This window comes from Lissotriton helveticus, chromosome 5_1 (assembly GCF_964261635.1).
Source record: "Lissotriton helveticus chromosome 5_1, aLisHel1.1, whole genome shotgun sequence".
NCBI lineage: Eukaryota > Metazoa > Chordata > Amphibia > Caudata > Salamandridae > Lissotriton > Lissotriton helveticus.
In genome coordinates, this window is record NC_136065.1 from 304,862,774 (window position 1) to 304,881,245 (window position 18,472).

Sequence of the window (18,472 nt, forward strand, 5' to 3'; positions counted from 1 at the left end):
TGATGCCACTAATACGGGATGCATTTGTGGAAAGCGGTTGCAGTTCAGAAGTTTTCTCTTCTGAAGCTTCCTTTCCTGGGTCTGAAGCTACCTGGCCTAGAATTTTGGTCCTGGACGGGGGCATAAAACAGGTTGTTGAGGATGCAAAGTAGATAAAGGCTTTTTGTACTCTTTGTCCTATGACACAATAGATAAGACATTTGAAGATGTCTCCCCAGTCAACTCAATGTTTTAAATTCAGCACAGGTTTGGGTTCATGGGTGTGGATCATATTAACGAATCATTCTACTTTTCTGCCTAAGAAGCACTTCAGACTATTCAGAGGGTGGCTTCCTCAGCACCTAAGCTGAAGTCTCTGTGCCAGAGTGTCTATTGGCCTTCACCCCTGCTTCGGAGGTTTCTAATTGAAACAATTGATCGTTTCTGTGGTCCAAGATGGCTAGTACCCTTGTGTCCTCTTCTATTCCCCATGGTGCAGCCGTTCAGAGGACTCAGCTCTCAAAAAACAGGTGTACCAGAAGAGTACTTAACCACTTTTTTTCAGACTAGAGAAATTGGCTGGGTATGGTTCAGCATTGTGGCTTCTCCACAGGTTTGATCTATCTAGACCTAGAGTTCACTCAGTTCTTGCCACCTGGAATCTGTTCATTGTCCTCTTGGCCCTTACAACAGCTCATTTTAAGCTCTTGGAATCAGTCAGACTGAAAATATTGACTCTTGAAGTAGTAATACTAGTAGCAATTGGTTGAATTGGGAGCAATTTTATGCACTGCTCCTCCTCAGAGATTTCTATCTAATGTTAGTTTTTTGCCTCTCCATTCTTTAAACCTAAGACTCTATCAAACTTTCCTTTAGTTGAGCAGTTCATGCTTCCCTCTCTTCCACCAGATGGTTCTGACCAAGCCCAGTTGGACTAAAACACCCTGGATGTGGAGCAAGCTTTTCAGATTTACCTTTCTAGAACTGAACGGTTCTGTTAGTTAGATTGTTTTTTTGTTTCTCTGCGTCATGGCCACTTGAGCGGCAAGCCTTCAGTCTTCACATTTAGTGTCAGGATAAAGCAAGACTTTTCTTTTGGATATTAATCAGCTAAGGTTCCTCTTCCAGTCGAGTGATAGTCTACAGAGGGACTCCAGCCTAGAGGATGAATGTAAGTGAAGCAGGTTCCCTTCTGGAAAGTTTCAGTGAATCTCCAGACACCTTTATTATTCATGATAAGTCTTTGTTACTTCTTCTTTTGGTTCTCCTGCTCTCAGTGTGGTGGTGGGCTCTGGTACTGCATCTGTATAGTCTACCACTAGTTAAGTGGTTTATTTTCTCTTTTAAAAAGGGATTAACAGATGGTTACTTTTGTTTGAGGATATCGGTTGTTTAAATGGTTATACTATACACCTTTCTGGGTGCATTGCACCGTCTGGTTCTCTCTGTGCTTTTTTACTGGGTGCCTGTTCAGCTTGACATATCCTACTTTCTCAAGGACTGTGATGAGGGAGAAAAGGATGCAGTGTCTGATTTACCGATGGGTAATCTTCATCACTCCCAGACTTGTTCTTCCTCATCACAGTCCTCCGACCCTCCTGGTCCTCATTTGGGGAGTGGGTGCCCACTGGGCTCGGGGGTTTCTTGAGTGGCATGCAATAATACAGGAAGTGCTGTAAATGAGGAGCAGAAGTGCTTAACTGTAAAATGTTATTATATTTATGTGCTTGTCAGTGCCTTTCTAATGGATGGTGAGATCACCTTTATGGAGATAACCAGTAGGTCACCAGGACATTATGCTCATTTAGTAGAGGCTAAAAAAACGTTGGTGAAATACAAAACAGGTGGAACCCGATGGTTTCAGAATTATGCTAGACAGGTACTTACTCATTTGAATTCCACACCATCAGACATTGTCACCACCAGGCCTACAAAAGGTACAGTGACGTATGCTTTCCTATACTTCAAAGCCAGACAGGGAAGGCTGACGCTTTAGACACGCTCAGGCCAATGAGTTTACTCTATGCGTAGAAGACAGTTGAGATGAGTTGAATCTACAGTATGTTTCATTGGCCAATCACATTGGTCATTATGTTCAGGTCGAACTGACTGGCCTATGGGTGAACAAACAGATTGATCCTATTTTAATGCCAGCCTGAAACTGCCTCGAACCTTTTTAATCAGCTCTGAGGCTGAGGAATCCTATATGGTGTAATATGTGTAACAGGGCACCTGTGGGCAATTTTTATTTGTCTAGGATGCTGTAGAAGATCTCAAAAATGATCTAAAAATTGAAATACAGCTACTGAAATCTGCTACTGCAGCACGTGGATACAAAATGGAACCTCAGATGGGCAACTCTTTATCTTCGATCAACAAATAGTCCCTGAGAATTTATCACTATCCCCAAAAGTTCTCAATCTTGTCACTTATTTTCAAACATGTGAAACAAAACAGGTCTATACAAAGGCACTGATTGGAGTGCGAGCTGCCCTTCAAGTAGTTATGAAACTTCACTTCTCAAATGTATAGTCACCTGCCACAACCAAATGCTCCCTCCGTAATAAACAACAACAAAACTGCTAAAGGGATCCACTTTGATGGTTGAAAGGTTGTTTGATGTTCAGTGGGAGCGGTTGTCAGGGTCCAAGAAATTCTTTCGTTTAGGTCACAACAGTAAGGCATCATAGTCAATATACCACACCACCTGGCCAAAGGTGGGCTTCACCCCCGTAATCGGCAATTTCTGGGGATCTTGACCAACCCTACTAATTAGAGTCACAATGTCATGCTTCCCCTTCCCCAGCACCAACACTGCTACTTTCCGGGCCTTGTTCAGGAGAGAAAGGCTTAAACTCATTCTCTGATGGGGTTTGCTTGGGCTCTCCGTCAGGAGCACCATGCGGTCACTTCCTAATGCCTCAGAGGAGTGAGGGAACAGCGAAGCTGTGTGGCCATCACTGCCCACCCCCAGCAGGACCATATCGAAGCTGCCATTGTTCACTAGCTGAGAGATATCACGGGCGTACAGCTCCACGCCCTGGTCGTCCTCCACACACAGGCGCTGGTTCACATGCACTGGCATGGGGTGAATGTTCACATATGGGACATGCACGTGCTGGAGCAGATGTTCATGTAAGCTGTGAAAATTGGACTCTGGATCAGTAAGCGGAACACATCGCTCGTCCACCATCCACAGGTGGGTATATCTCCACGGGAAGGTGTAGTGGTGAGCTGCCAGTCTCTGCAACAGGACTACGGGACTGGAGCCACCCGATATGGCTAGGTGGAATTTGCCTGATAGCTTCACATGTTTCTCAGCTGTGTCCTGTATGTCCTGAGCTAACGCTAAGATGAGTTCATCGGTCCACCCAGAAACCAGTGTGGAGTCACGGAAGATTGACTTAAGGGTCCCAAAGTCTTTGGCAGTGTGCTGACCAGCCCCTGCATCCATCAACATCAAAGGGTCATCCTGAACAAATGATATTTCGCTGCCAAGGATAGTAAAATCCAGTGTATTTCCATTCTCTATCCCACCGGGGTAAAGGCGTGGTACCTCGTGAGTCAAACTCTCCAGCAGTGGAGTCCAAAACTCCCAGGAAGCCAATAGGTTCTCGGTCATGATAAAGGACTCTTTTCTGCCATGGAAGATGTTGGCAATGAGGACCGAGTAGGCTTCTCTTTCCTGCATAGGGCGGTACACATGAAAATCTGTTGCTGCCTGCCCAAATAGATGGAGATGGGGTGGATGATCTGTAATTTCCTTCCAGCCTTCAGGCAGGGCTGGCTTGAAGAGGTTGCGGCTGACCAGGATGGCAGGGTAGCCCAGATTTCCATGTCCAATATGGAAGACAATCTGTTTGGGCTTGCACTGGCTGTTGATGGACTCTCTCTGGATGCAAAAGGCTTGGTGTTTGAAGAGCACCCGGACATATGCTTCCCTCTCGTCCAACGCTTTTCCAGACATCAGGATGAATGGAACACCTTCCCACCTCAGGTTATCAATATGGACCACCACACCTGTGTAGGAGAAAGGGAGAGGGGTCGTTATGCTTAAATAGAACAGAAACTAAAAAAAAAAAAGCTGGAGATATTGATCGAAACAAAAAAGGGATACAAAACATTTCAGAGGATTAAAGCGACCCTACTTTTTTCCAGGGCAGACACCTCACTGTTTGGATTTCAGCAAGTTCAACAGGATGTACAATGCTGAAAATACTACAGACATCTCCTACCTCAAAATACTCTTCTAGTCTCATTCTTCAATGGCGGTGAAACTGCAAACCCACAGCCAGGAAACCCTCAGACTGCGGGCTAAGAAGTGTAAAAAAAGTCAAAACAAGACAGGAAGCCTTTTCCATGTATGCACTAAGGATCGGGAACAACAACATCCCCCTATCCATCAAAGCATCTCTTTTTGTAGATTTATCCCGCTATAAACAAACCAAGAAATGTAAGTACACACTATACCTAGTAACTCTAACATCAGTATAATCCGGGGTGTCCAACATAGGTCTAAAAGGACCAGTTCCATTCCAGATTTTCAGGACATTAATCAAATGTACACTTTTTTTACATTATCACTGGTTATCCTAAAGGCCTGGCATGGATCTATCTGTCCTGGGTGATGGATTTTGCATAATATGGCATAAAACACCAAAGAACTCACATTATATATCTACACATATCACTATGTCATTCAGCTGCAGCGTTTAGTGAATCTGAAATTATTTAATTTTCACAAAGTTGAATAACCCTCAAGAGAAGATCAGTCTGTAAAGACGTCAGTCTCTAGCCCAAGAAGTTTATAAACACAAGTGAGAGTTCCTACTCAATATCCAACGTATAATATTGACCACAAAATCCACTACCACCATATCATATAGGTAAGTGGGTGTGTTAACAATATTTAAGAGTAGTCCTTCTGTACTTCCTAACACATACTTTACTTGACCATGTATTTGTAGTCGATATTGTGGAATCATAATATATGCAGGTCAAAATCACTGGCATGGACACTGACATACAGACACCGGGTGGCATTTTTTTATATGCGCTCCTTGAATTTACACTAACTTGTTTCCAGAATTCACCTCAAAACTGACACCTTTATGATTTAGCTAGTTTTCTTGTATTTTAGTTCTGTAAACAATTATTGACGAAGAACCACTAAAGATTATTTAGGGGGGCTGGTTTTGGAGGACCATGTTGGCGGGAAGCAGTTTTTGTAAGACTGTGAAAACATTAAAGGGAAGCCATTCTCAATCAGTAACATCTGTATGCCTATTAACCTACGTTTCTCTCTCTCTCTTCTGGCCAGACCTGAAATCCACCACACATCTGAAGGACTGCCAACACCCCATCTCGCCTGCACAGATGAAAGACTGTCAACACCCCATCTCGCCTGCAGAGTGTTCCCTGCCCTTCAGGACCTTAATGTAGCCATCTGCATTGTCTGTTCTCCTGCCGGCTCCATCATCAAGGGGAGGCGAGAAGAGGCCGGTGCGGACTCTGGAGATGTGCTGTCGGATGGCCAGTATTGCACCCGACATCAGGGAAGTGGCCTCACCGCAGATCTCCTTGCTGACCCCTGCCAGTGGTGACCACTGTCCATGCCCAGCGGCAACTGTTCAGGGGTGCATCCTATGCAGGGGGACCCTGCTGCTTCACGCAGCCCCTCCTACTATATGGCCTTCGCAGTGATGCGGCAGACTCACTAACACCAACGGGAGCCTAAACCGGGTAGCTGTTACACCCAATATTGCCCGATCCAGAGACTGTCTCCCCCCCACCCGCGCCGGCTGTGCCATCTTTGATGCTGTTTAAGCACAGCTGCAAGCCTCGCTGCTGCCTTGGGCCTGCGGCCCAGCCCCCTGGGTGCATGTGTGTGAGCAGATCGGCATGTCTAGGCCCATGTATTTTGGAGGACCTCCAACATTGGAAGTAGGGTGCCAGCCCAATGGCAGCTGTATTGTTGTTCTCCAACAGCGGCGCGCTGAGTCCGCCCTTAATCATGACTCTGCTCTGCATTTCCCCTGCCCTCAGGAACCCTGCTATTGTTTGTTCCGGCACTCTGGCTGATTGTTCTTTCAATGTGGCTGGTCCTTTTTGTCGTGCATTTTGGGTCACTTGGGGAGGTGCACTCTGGGCCTATGGAGGCCTTTACTTCAGGCTGGCTGTTTGCAGTGTGCCCTGGGGTGTGTAATGGTTTTGCTGCCAAGCCTTGCCAGTCGTGGGTTTTGAGGTGCCTTGCAGGAGCTTCCGCTCCCAGCGCGCACACCTAGCTGGGACTCCTGGCCTGCCCGCGTGGCCCCTAACACCTCTAAGTGACTTTGCCCCTCGCAATTTACATGTGTGGATGGCTACTCTGGCTTCTCTCACCCAGGACCACCACCCCACAGTGCCCGTGCAATCTATTTGAGGCCTGAAAACCATGGACGCCAAACTGGATTTACTCACAAGCCATCTAGATCACAGCAACCAACCTGTTGACAAACACAAAACCTGACTTGGCCAAATAGAAAAGTTGCGTCTCTGACATGGACGACCTCCAGACAGACTCCAAGGAACATCTGCTTCACATGGACAAGGTGCTTGAACTCGTCATAGCCAAAAACAAAGATTCTGAGGCAAGGTCAAGATGCAACAATCTCCGGATCACCGTGATCCTGGAATCCATTTCAATTTGTTGAAATCCTGCTCAGTGACCTTTTTGGTGAAGGATTGTCTGCGGTATTTATTGTGGAGCATGCTCATCGTTCGCTTGGCCCTCGGTTGCCCCCAGGCACGGCTGTCTGTCCCATAATCGCCTGCCTACTTACTCAACTATCGTGATTGCGATGCGGTCCGGAGGTTGGCGAGGGAATGATACAGCATCAGGGCAACAACACTTCATTCTGCTTGGATTTTACACTGGTCGTACAAGCGGCTCACCGTGACTTCTTGCTGGCCAAGAAAATCCTTTAAATAGTGGGAAAACAATGGGAAACATCCTTTACGACAAAACTTTTACAACGTGGTACCGTTACCACGCAGCTTTTACAACGCAAGTCGTTACAACGACTTGCGCTGGAGGGCGCTGTAGGATAGGGAATAGTTTAATTTACTATCCAACACCTTCCCTACTATCCATGGGGACTGGAGTTGGAATAGTAAATTAAACTATTCCACTATCCAGCGCCCTCCAACGCAAGTCGTTGTAACGACTTGCGTTGTAAAACCTGCGTGGTAACGGTACGCGTTGTAAAAGCACGCGTTGTACCGTCATACATCCGAAAACAATATGTCCTCCTCTATCCGGCCAAGTTGAGGGTCACCCTGGAGGGCAAACCCCATTTTTTCACAGATGGAAAATCTGCACTAAAATTCGCCAAGTACCCAATCAAAGGTCTTCGATCCCCCAGGAGATCACCCAAAGCCACAGAAGAAACTCAACTTAGTGACAATGACTGAACTAAGGATGTACTCATCTATCATTGCCTTCTACCATACCTGCAAGTACTGGATGGTCTCTCTTGTTGCCCATTATGGCTGTTCTTACGTGGGGTTCATTCCCTTTGTTCCTCCTGTTCTGGATGATTCTGTGTACCCTGTGTTAAAGATCATGCTCCTTCTCTTTTCAGGGCAGTACTTTTGTCTCCCTGACCAGCCATCTGGCCATTCTTGGCAGGGCTGTATGCCTGGTATTTCCACGTCCTCAAGGATGATTCCCACTTTTGTTCTGTTTTTGGAAAGGGCTTGCTGGGAGGGGTGAGGGATACGTGTCTCAACCTAGTTGGGGCGTTGGAGTGGGAGGGGGATGGTTTGGGTTGTTTTTGCTGGGTTATTGTTTTGTTGTCGTATTTACCTTTTCCCCTCAGGTACTGCCATGGTATCTCCTTTCTTATGTCTGAGCCTGCTCACCATGCACTGCACAACACACGCCTGCTATATCCACTGTCTCTTCTCTGCAGTTAACATGGCCACCCTGAACTGCATTGCCTGGAACATACGTGGTCTGAATGACCACCGGAAAGCATGCCTTGTACTCGCCTATCTCAACAGACACACTATGCTTTTTACAGGAGACCCGCATACGTAATCCCTCAGCCCATGCCCTGCGCACCTGGTGATGCAGCAATGTCTACTCCTCTGCCTACTCCAACTATGGTTTGGGGGCGAGGGTGTCGATCCTGATGCAATGAGGGCTTCCTTGGCAACTGGCCCAAACCCTTATTGACCCGGAAGGACAATATGTTATACTTGCTGGTTCCCTGCACAGAAGACCGTTGACACAAGCTGCTGTGTATGCTCCCAGCAGAGACGACCCTTAGTTCTTCTCTGGTTTGGGCTAAGATTGCCGGATTTGGGACCTGTGCCATACTGTGGGGTGGTTACTTTAATGCTGTAATGAATGATCCGCTGGACCGGCTGGGCACCTCTAGAAGCTTGCACCCCACGCCACAACAACACTAAACACGATAGCACAAGATAACTTCTTACAAGATGTGTGATGCCTCTCACATCTCCATGCGCACAAAGCATTCGTATCTCAGCATTCCAAGACACTTGGCCTAGGCTGGAATTTAGGTTGCTTCTTGGTGATGTCCAGACCTGGATGTACAGATTGTCCCACTTGCCGCGTACTCTCTCGGACCATGCTTGAGCCTTGCTGATGCTTCAGGTCCCTCAGGCGCTACCCCGTGCCTTCACATGGTGCTTATCGGCAGGAGTGCTGCGTGACGCGACCTTCCGGCAGGATATTTGCAAAGAAATAATAGACTACTTTGCACAAAATAGTAGCTCAGTTGAATCCCCCTTAGTGCTATGAGAGCCTTTCAAAGTTGTCATACGGGGGGCTTGTATCACAAAGCACTCTGGGCATCTTGAAGGATATTCGGGGGTCTCTATCTCGGCTCAAATAGGATATCTGTCCTCAGGAGCAGCAATATTTCCACTCCAATGACAAAGACCATTTGGCAAATATCCGTGACAGGCTGTCGGAGTTTCAGAAGGAAGCCCTCCGGGAGACTTGCTTCTTGCATCGAGAGGCACAAGCCAGATGCTATGGAGAAGGTGACAGGCCGGGAAAAACACTTGCAGGTCTGCATTGGAAACCTTGTGCGTCTAGCTATATAACTGAATTACTCGACTTCGAGTTTAATCCTGTGTCCTCCACACCAGAGCTCATGCGTGCTATGTCCTTCTTCTATGCCCGATTTTATACCGCCACTCCAATTCTCGGCTCAAATGAGCTGTCTGAATACTTCGACACCATACAACTACTCTGCCTCGACTGAGCATACCCTGCCTCTCTAGATTCCCCCATTACTAAGGAGGCGGTTGAACAGGTTATCTGTTCCCTCCCCGGAGACACATGGGCTTACCACCACCTTTTTCAGGAAGTTTGATTCCCTACTGGCCCCACACCTGGAAATGTACCAGGACCCCCTAACTATGGGCTTATTGCCACCGTTGCTGCGGGAGGCAGTTATCGTTACACTCGTCAAACCTGACAAACCTCCTTGCCACTGCAATTCGTGCAGACCCCTCTCACTCATTAACAATAACATTTTCGCCAAGGTGCTGGCTAATCATCTACTGTCCCTTATGCCCCTGGTTGCAAGACCTGATCAATCAGGCTTTATCCTGGGTCGCTCTACGGCGCACAGCTTCCGTACCATTTTCACGATCATGCACCACCTTGACCCCGAGGTCCCTGCTGTAGCCACTCTACTTGACGCTACTAAAGCGTTCGACTCTCTGGAATGCGTATTTTTCTTTCAACTCCTGGTGTGGCTCAGCCTCAGGTCATGTTTCATCAAACAGATACACCTCCTGTATACACTTCCCACCGCTCGAGTGCGCCTTAATGGGCTCAGTGACACGTTCCAGGTGACACGGGGCACAAGGCAGGGGTGCCATTTGTCACTGCTACTATTCCCTAAAGCGATGGAACCTCTGTCAGCGAGGCTCCAGCAATGTCATTCCAACAGGGGCATCTTTACTACTGGAGGTCTGGTGATCTTAATGTACTCAGGCAATATCACCTTATATGCATGTTGCCATAGTGACAACCTTGCCACGTTAACACGAGAGGTGGTGAAGTTTGGTGATCCTTCTGGTATGCAAGTGAACTGGGCCAAATTCATACTTTTTCCCCTCACAGACACCACATGTTCATTCCCCACTAAGTACCCCCTGAAGTGGGTGGATGAGCTGGTGCAGTACCTGGGTATATGGATGACCTGTAATCCTGAAGAATTATGGTGCACAAACTACGGCTGTGCCATGTCCTGGCTGGAGGACAGAATACCTACATGGTCCAAAATACGGCTAGCCATATCACAATTGTGAAGATGGTCATCCTCCCCAAGCTCCTCTACCTTTTCCCTAATGTCCCTCTCCTGGCTCAGTTCGTCAAGCGCTTACGATCTAACTTGGTGACTCAGGTGTGGGCGGGCAGGTAGTCGCAAGTCTCCTGGGAACTCCTCACACTACCACTCGCACAGAGTGGATTGGGAGCACTAGACATGTCGCTGTATGCTCCATGCGCCCAAGCCCAGTTTTTTCACTATTGGCTGTACCCCACCCCGTTCCAGCACACACGGCCGTTGTGATAGAGCACGTAGCTCAATCGCCACTGTCGACTGCACTATAAGCACCATACAAAAACCCCAAGACAGAAATCAATACTGTTAGAAGTGTGCGATGGGCCTGGGAGGGTTTGAGGGAGAGAGCTTGGCAGACCATTCTACAAGCTCCCTCCATCCCAGTAGCCCATAATCCCATGCTACCACAACTCGACAAGGGTGCTACAGCTCGAGGACACAAACGTGACATCAAACTGTTTTCGGACCTTTACCCCAACGACCAGTTCCTCCCACTGTTTGACACTGCAGCGTCATCAACATGCCACCTGCTGCACTCTACAGGACACTTTCCCTCCCTCCTCACAGCTTGTATGTATGTATGTATAGGCATTTATATAGCGCACTACTTACCCGTAGGGTCCCAAGGCGCTTCGACCGCTGCGAAACCCTTCCTGGCTTCCCTGAGAGATGGTCCCTTAATGGGTATCTCCAGGGTGAGACCAGGCATCCCCGGCGGTCTGGTGGGGCCGTTAGTGAAGATGAGGCAAGCTAATGCCCAGAGTTGCCGAGTGTGATCGCTGATCAGAGTGGGCACCGAGGCGAGAGAATTATCGAGTCCGCTGACCCTGGTCCAGAAACCTGCCGCGCCGGGAATTGAACCCTGGTCCCGGGCCGTCCTCTGCTCTCGGGTCTGCCGCCTCTAACCAGTGAGCCACACTACTTTGGAGCACCTCCTCACTTTGCCATCTCTCCGCAAATTGATCACCCGTTTGAACAATATTATGCAGTGCTCGGTCCCGGTGGTAACCCCTGGCACACGTGTGTCCTGGGTGGAGGACATCTCTCCGCCCCTTTCAGATGGTCACTAGTCCTACTGCTGTGGCCCATTGGAGTTTCTCGCCCTCAATTATAGACTTCGGCTTATCCACTTAAAATGTTTAAATCGCCTATACTGCACCTCTGTAGCTCTTCAAAATGGTGCTGGTTCTAGACCCTAGCTGTCTGGGATGCAACCTAACCCTGCTTCCTTTATTCACCTTGCATGACAATGCCCGAAGGTGGCATCCTTCTGGATGGAGGTTTTACCACCATTCACACGCTCACAGGGCGCTCGCCTCCCCTCACCTCATTGAAGGGATTAACGGGGTATGTCAAAGATAAACCCAGCTCCAGCCGTCGCCTCACTGCCATGTTACACCTGCTGGCTGAGTGTAGGGTCACCATACACTGGGGTAGGAAGCCCACCCCATTCCTCCAAAGCATGGTTGAGCGATGTAGTGTATTGCCAGAAAAAATTGCCTCATTTTTGGGAACTTATGCCTTTGCGTTCCTGCCCCTGGGATATATGGCAACCATTTGCCTTTTTTCTCTGCGACCGGGAATCCGGTAAACCAGGTGCGGGGATGTGGCCGGGGACGCGGTTTACCCTGCTGGAGACAGGTAAATATCAATCACCTTCATGCACTGTCTGTTGCACCGCAAAGTGATATTTTTCTGCGGTTAACGCATCTTTTCAAGTATTTACATATGCGCTTTCAATATTCCTCTTACATTTGTACTTTGTAATCCTTATTGTGAACCTATAACCTTCTAGCTCCGACTTCTTGGGCCTGTGCTACTTAAGTACCTCATTGGACATTCTTGGGGCTTAGTATATACCTCTTCACGTTTGGATTGTGCAACCCTGGCTTGATCCCAGATTGTTTACCTTGTCGTCCTTGTCATCCAGACCCCCCCCCCCAATCAGTCCTGCTCTTTCCCACTCTCCTCTCCAAAGCTGTTGTTGTCTAGTTATTTTGACAAATGCCAAAAAACACAATTAAGAAAACAATACCTGCAAATGTCGGGGTTGTGCTGAAGAACCCCTCAGGCTTCTGAAGCTCCTCCCGAACCTGTCCAGCATAGTCCTGGTACTGACCAATCACTGAGCTACTCTTGTCCAAACTCCGTAGGGACCCAAATGTCTCCAGCTTTCTTTGCAGAACCAGGTCAGAGTTGCTGGGGTCTCGGGGCGTCTCCAGGGCCACGTACATTAGGATCTCCGTCAGGTGGTTCTGGATGACATCACGAATGACCCCGTACTCCTCATAGAAGCTGGTGCGGTCTGGAGAAGAAAGGCAGAGGTTGTGAAATGGAAAGACCTTATATTAGCACTTCACCCAACAAAAAATAGGGAGGTGGAGGAGGAGCAGCCTCTCACATGGAGCATAGGAAAACACCTCTCCTTTTCTCCTCCTACTACAGATAAGCTGCTGTTTCAGGGACAGATGTGGCAAACGCCTCACTAAGGATGAGGGGCTTGTAATAGGGCAGGGCCTCAGAAACGTGATGTAAGAAGCGGTGGAGCATGGGAGGGTTTGACTACCTTCTCTACCTATAGGAAACACTGTCAAACTGAAGAGGTGTGGTTCAACTATTACTTACCGAATCCCAAAGTCTGGGCAAGGATCAGGATCCAAGAAATACAAAATTACCCTCCCCCTTACGCTCAAAATAGCTAATGCCCAAACCCTTCCTAAACAAGCAATGACAAAGCCAATAGGTCTCGGCTACGTAAGCATGGCTGCTGCTCATCATGGCTAAAAGTTTGTGGCCTGGCATACAGTAGAGTAGAGTGGCGTAGAGTGGCTTTGCGTGGAGTGGTGTAGAGTGGAGAGGCACAGAGTGGAGAGGTGCAGAGTGGAGAGGCGCAGAGAGGGGAGGCACGGAGAGGGGAGGCGCAGAGAGGGGAGGCGCAGAGAGGGGAGGCGCAGAGAGGGAGGCGCGGGGAGGGGAGGCGCAGAGAGGGGAGGCGCAGAGAGGGGAGGCGCAGAGAGGGAGGCGCGGGGAGGGGAGGCGCAGAGAGGGGAGGCGCAGAGAGGGGAGGCGCAGAGAGGGGAGGCGCAGAGAGGGGAGGCGCAGAGAGGGGAGGCGCAGAGAGGGGAGGCGCAGAGAGGGGAGGCGCAGGAGGGGAGGCGCAGGAGGGGAGGCGCAGAGAGGGGAGGCGCAGAGAGGGGAGGCGCAGAGAGGGGAGGCGCAGAGAAGGGAGGCGCAGAGAAGGGAGGCGCGGAGAGGGGAGGCGCAGAGAGGGGAGGCGCAGAGAGGGGAGGCGCTGAGAGGGGAGGCGCAGAGAGGGGAGGCGCAGAGGGGGGAGGCGCAGAGAGGGGAGGCGCAGAGAGGGGAGGCACGGAGAGGGGAGGCGCAGAGAGGGGAGGCGCAGGAGGGGAGGCGCAGGAGGGGAGGCGCAGGAGGGGAGGCGCAGAGAGGGGAGGCGCAGAGAGGGGAGGCGCAGAGAGGGGAGGCGCAGAGAAGGGAGGCGCAGAGAAGGGAGGCGCGGAGAGGGGAGGCGCAGAGAGGGGAGGCGCAGAGAGGGGAGGCGCTGAGAGGGGAGGCGCAGAGAGGGGAGGCGCAGAGGGGGGAGGCGCAGAGAGGGGAGGCGCAGAGAGGGGAGGCGCAGGAGGGGAGGCGCAGGAGGGGAGGCGCAGAGAGGGGAGGCGCAGAGAGGGGAGGCGCAGAGAGGGGAGGCGCAGAGAGGGGAGGCGCAGAGAGGGGAGGCGCAGAGCGGGGAGGCGCAGAGAGGGGAGGCGCAGAGAGGGGAGGCGCTGAGAGGGGAGGCGCAGAGAGGGGAGGCGCAGAGAGGGGAGGCGCAGAGGGGGGAGGCGCAGAGAGGGGAGGCGCAGAGAGGGGAGGCGCAGGAGGGGAGGCGCAGAGAGGGGAGGCGCAGAGAGGGGAGGCGCAGAGAGGGGAGGCGCAGAGAGGGGAGGCGCAGAGAGGGGAGGCGCAGAGAGGGGAGGCACAGAGAGGGAAGGCGCGGAGTGGAGTGGAATGGCATAGAGTGGCACAGTGAAGAGTAGAGTGGAGTAGAATAGAGTGGCGTACAGTAGAATGGACTGGAGTGGCATAGAGTGGAGTAGCATAGAGTGTAGCGGAGTGGCCTGGAATAGACTGACACAGAGTTGAGTTGCATAGATTGTTGTAGAGTGCAAGTGCCATAGGATAGAGTGGAATGGCGTGGCATAGAGTGGAGTGGCACAGAGTAGAGTGGAGTGGCACAGAATAGAGCGGAATGGCACAGAAGAGAGTGGAGTGACACAGAATAGAGTGGAGTGTCACAGACTAGATTGGAGTGTACTGGAGTAGAGAGGTTTAAAACAGAGTGGCATAAAATAGAATGCCATAGAATAGAGTGGGACAGAGTTGAGTTGCATAGATTGCTGTAGAGTGCCATTGTGTAGCGTATAGTGGTGTGGCATAGAGTGGAATGGCAAAGTGGAGTAGAGTACTCCTCACTAAGGATGAAGGGAAAGGGATCTTTTTCCAGGGTGGGGACCCAAAACCATGATGCTACAAGGAGCGAAGCATGGACGGGTTTGATTGCCTCCTCTACCTATAGGAAACATTGCCATAATACAGAGGCAGGGTTCTACTATTACTTACCCAAGGTAACTACAGCTTTCAATATGAGGACGTTTTCAAGGAAAGAGGGTTATGGTGACTAAAGCAAACGGATTTCCCTTTCCCACTAAATTAAATACTTTATTTCTTGTTGACTACTCCACCAGTTAATGCATAAATTCCCACTCAAATCTGGGTGATGGAAAAAGTGACAAGAGATGGAAACCTCGAATAGTTCTAGAGGCAGAGGACCTGCATCATAAAGGAGCTCTGCACCCGAGCTTAAATTAGATACACACATTTTGCACTTTGAATTTGCAAAGTGATTTAGTCGCGGCAATGCAATAGTAAGGTGCACTACTACGAGTGAGCAAATCTGTTCACTGGGAACCCTAAGCAGGAGAAAATCATAAAAAATTGAGAGTGTGTGAATTACTAAACTTCTGGCCTGCACAGACCCACACTGGACACAGTGAGATTTACTCATATAAAGGGCAGGAGTACATTTGTATCCAAGATAGGACTGGAGATTGTATAGGAGTGTATGGGAGAAGTGGTTTCTTGATAATTTTCCCAAAGAAAGGAAAAAAGCTAAGTGGTGCAATTTCACTTGGGCGGCAAATTTTAGCATGTGTAAATGCACGGTTGCGCCATTAATACATCGGCATTTGAGTACATAGGAAGTCACTAAATCAATGTGTGCCCTCTTGTATAGTGGTATACCTGGAAACAAGCAGTTCTTACAGTTTCTGCCCCAGTGGCGCAGCTATAACTTTGCAACATGCTCCAACAACAGTGAAATGAACACGAAGTTCCTCTTTATACCTCCTACAAGGAACAGTACCTAGAATTTCAGAGTTCTCTGCACCACAAGTGTTGAGACACACAGATATGTCAACAGCATTCCCCTGTAATAACAGAGGTTAAAAAGATGTATGTTAACAGTTTATCCCAACAGAGGTGTTTGGTAATTAAACGTATCAGAAGCAGTGGATGAAAGTGAAATTCACTCTCTGTGCACATTCAGTGCTTGGAATTTTTTTGGAGGGAAAATGTTTGAGCAGGAAAACAAACAATTAATTAAGGTTATCTCAGAAGGTAGTTACTTAAAGTAATATAAGTAGATTTCAGCAAGTAAACAAATTACAATGGACCTAAAAAAATAACTGATAAATTCAGGCACTAAACTTTGATCACCCCTTAAAGTTCACTTACCTTTAGCATCTACTGTTTCCTTTAGCACTATTTCGACTCGCTCTACATGACGCCTGTTCCAAAGGGGTTCTAAAAACTCACGATTCTGGTGTCGGAAAGGCAGAATTTGAGCGACTGCCTGTGGAGAATATGTAAAGTCACATTTAAACCTCAACACCAATGTATTGTGTCCAGAAACCTACCGACCCAACTCCGACAGTGTCTTACGAAAATGCAGAGAAATCACTGCCCGGAGACCCCAGCCCTCCATACCGCCTGACACACTAGTGTCCAAAAAGCCACCTATACACGTTTGCAGACCCAATTTCATGTCTCCACCCAACACTATATAAAAAGCAGTCCTTAACAATTCTACCAAACCACCGACCAACCAACCCACCCACACAAATGTCCAAAGACCACAGCCACTTATGTCCAGACATCCCACATACCCATACACCCAACTAGAGCCCAGAGATCCCACTAAGTGTGTTCTTTGACTTATCCACTATCCAGGATCCGGGAGTCCCCACCAGTTTTAAAAATTGAAAGATAAGCTAAGGAGAGCAACATTTCCAAAATGGAGGGTCTCCTATTGGAAGAGGAAAGGTCTTGATGGGATGAGAAAGCGGCTCTGATGGGAAGCGAAAGGACTCCCATAAAGAGAAGAAAGAACCACAGTGGAATGAGAAACTGCCTCATTGATAAGAGAAAGGGCCTGGAGTCCGGAGAGATGGACCACCAAATGAAGAGGAGAGTCCCACTGCCCTCACTCACCTGCTTGCCCAAGTAGTGATCGACCCGGTAGATCTCCTCCTCTTGGAAGAAGGACTGCAGCTCGGCTGCCAGGCGCTGTGCTGATTCCAAATCGTGGCCAAAGGGTTTCTCGAGCACCACTCGCAGCCAGGCACCAGCTGGAGGTCTGCATGTTGAGTTGATGTGCCGGGCAATCTCAGCATAGGCAAAAGGAGGTACAGATAGGTAGAAGAGTCGCCCGGCTTCTACGAGGCCCTCTTCCTCCATCGAGCGCTCGATGTTGCGGCTCAGTGTCGTGTAGTTCTCTGCGGTCTTCAACTGAAAATAACTGCTCAGCTTCAGGAACTGATCCTTGAGAAGAGCACAACGGTTGGCCGGCACATCTAGTGGACAGATTAGCTCCTTTAGCACCAGAGACATTCGCTCCATACCCGCTACAGGCTCTGTTAGTGCAGCCCCATGGAAGCTAAAGCTGTGCCCACTAGTCACTTGGTCGAGGTAAAGCTGGAACAGTCCCTGCCAGAGGTACTTCTTTGCCAGGTCTCCCGTTGCCCCCATCAAGACAACTGAGACATGACCATGAGAGGACTCCGGCGCTGCTGGGATGACGTGGAGAAGCAGAAGGGGGAAGAGAGTCCATAACAGCATCATAGTATTCACAAAATATTACAAGTGCATAAGAACCTGCAACCAGAACATAAATATCAATAAATGCACAAGGCAGACATCAAAGTAATTTAAATGTTAAGTATTCACTAGCTCCAAATAGACACCTATATGCTGAGCAATAAAATGCACTAACAAACAGCATATCTATACCAAATCAAACTATGTAAACACATATTATTTAGTTTGAACAGTTGGGGCACAGCACTACACACTGTAGGGAAAGGTTACACTATTTGGCATGGTCCGTGGATGCCGGTAAGTCACACCAACCTAGTCATAACATACATATGTTCCACCATGAGCCATCACAATTGAATCAGGAATAATCATACCAGAAAGAGGGTTAGCATTACTTTGAACCATGTTGTACCAAAGATGGGTAGAGAACTGTGGAGAAATCAATCACCTAACATGCATTAAAAGTGATCATGTGGCACGCCTGCTTGGATATAATCAAAGAGAGGCCATATCTCTCTAAATGTACGTTTACTCTTAAGGATACAGGTGATCTTCTCCATCACAAGAGTATTCTAAAAAAATATGCAAGATGTTTATAGACTGGACCAAAATTGAACCAAAGTGAGTTCATTAGCCACTTGGGTATGTGAAACTAACCTATCTCAGAATGCAGGATGTTATTTTTGTATCCTTATTATTTTGATTTAGTATAGCTCCAACCATAAATGTTATGGTATCAAAGGACATTCTATAACTGTGCGCTCTACTGTGTAGCTATGAGAAGTCCTGCCATAGAACTTAAGGAATGATCACTGAAAACTGGATGCTGTTTGTTGATATTTAGTTGCAAGTGCATTGAGGGTTGCTTAACTGGAGTTTGTGCGAGTTGATGTGAGTTAAAGGAGCTCGATTGTGGGAGATATTAGTGGCATTTTGTGTATGTTGAGTTGAAGGACTTTAATATAATCAAC

The 18,472-nt window shown here is 48.6% G+C and overlaps 1 protein-coding gene across 1 annotated transcript in view; it reads right to left on the reverse strand.

Moving 5' to 3' along the window:
• Positions 1-2,202: 2,202 nt before the first annotated feature.
• Positions 2,203-18,472, reverse strand: part of H6PD (hexose-6-phosphate dehydrogenase/glucose 1-dehydrogenase) — a 56,574-nt gene continuing 40,304 nt past the window's right edge. The window contains exons 2-5 of the mRNA XM_078642305.1: positions 16,896-17,558; positions 16,140-16,257; positions 12,385-12,654; positions 2,203-3,999 (exon numbers count right to left, since the gene is read on the reverse strand). Of these exons, the coding sequence (XP_078498431.1) occupies positions 2,648-3,999; positions 12,385-12,654; positions 16,140-16,257; positions 16,896-17,525 (2,370 nt within the window). The 5' untranslated portion in view covers positions 17,526-17,558 and the 3' untranslated portion in view covers positions 2,203-2,647. The remainder of the gene's footprint in view (positions 4,000-12,384; positions 12,655-16,139; positions 16,258-16,895; positions 17,559-18,472) is intronic.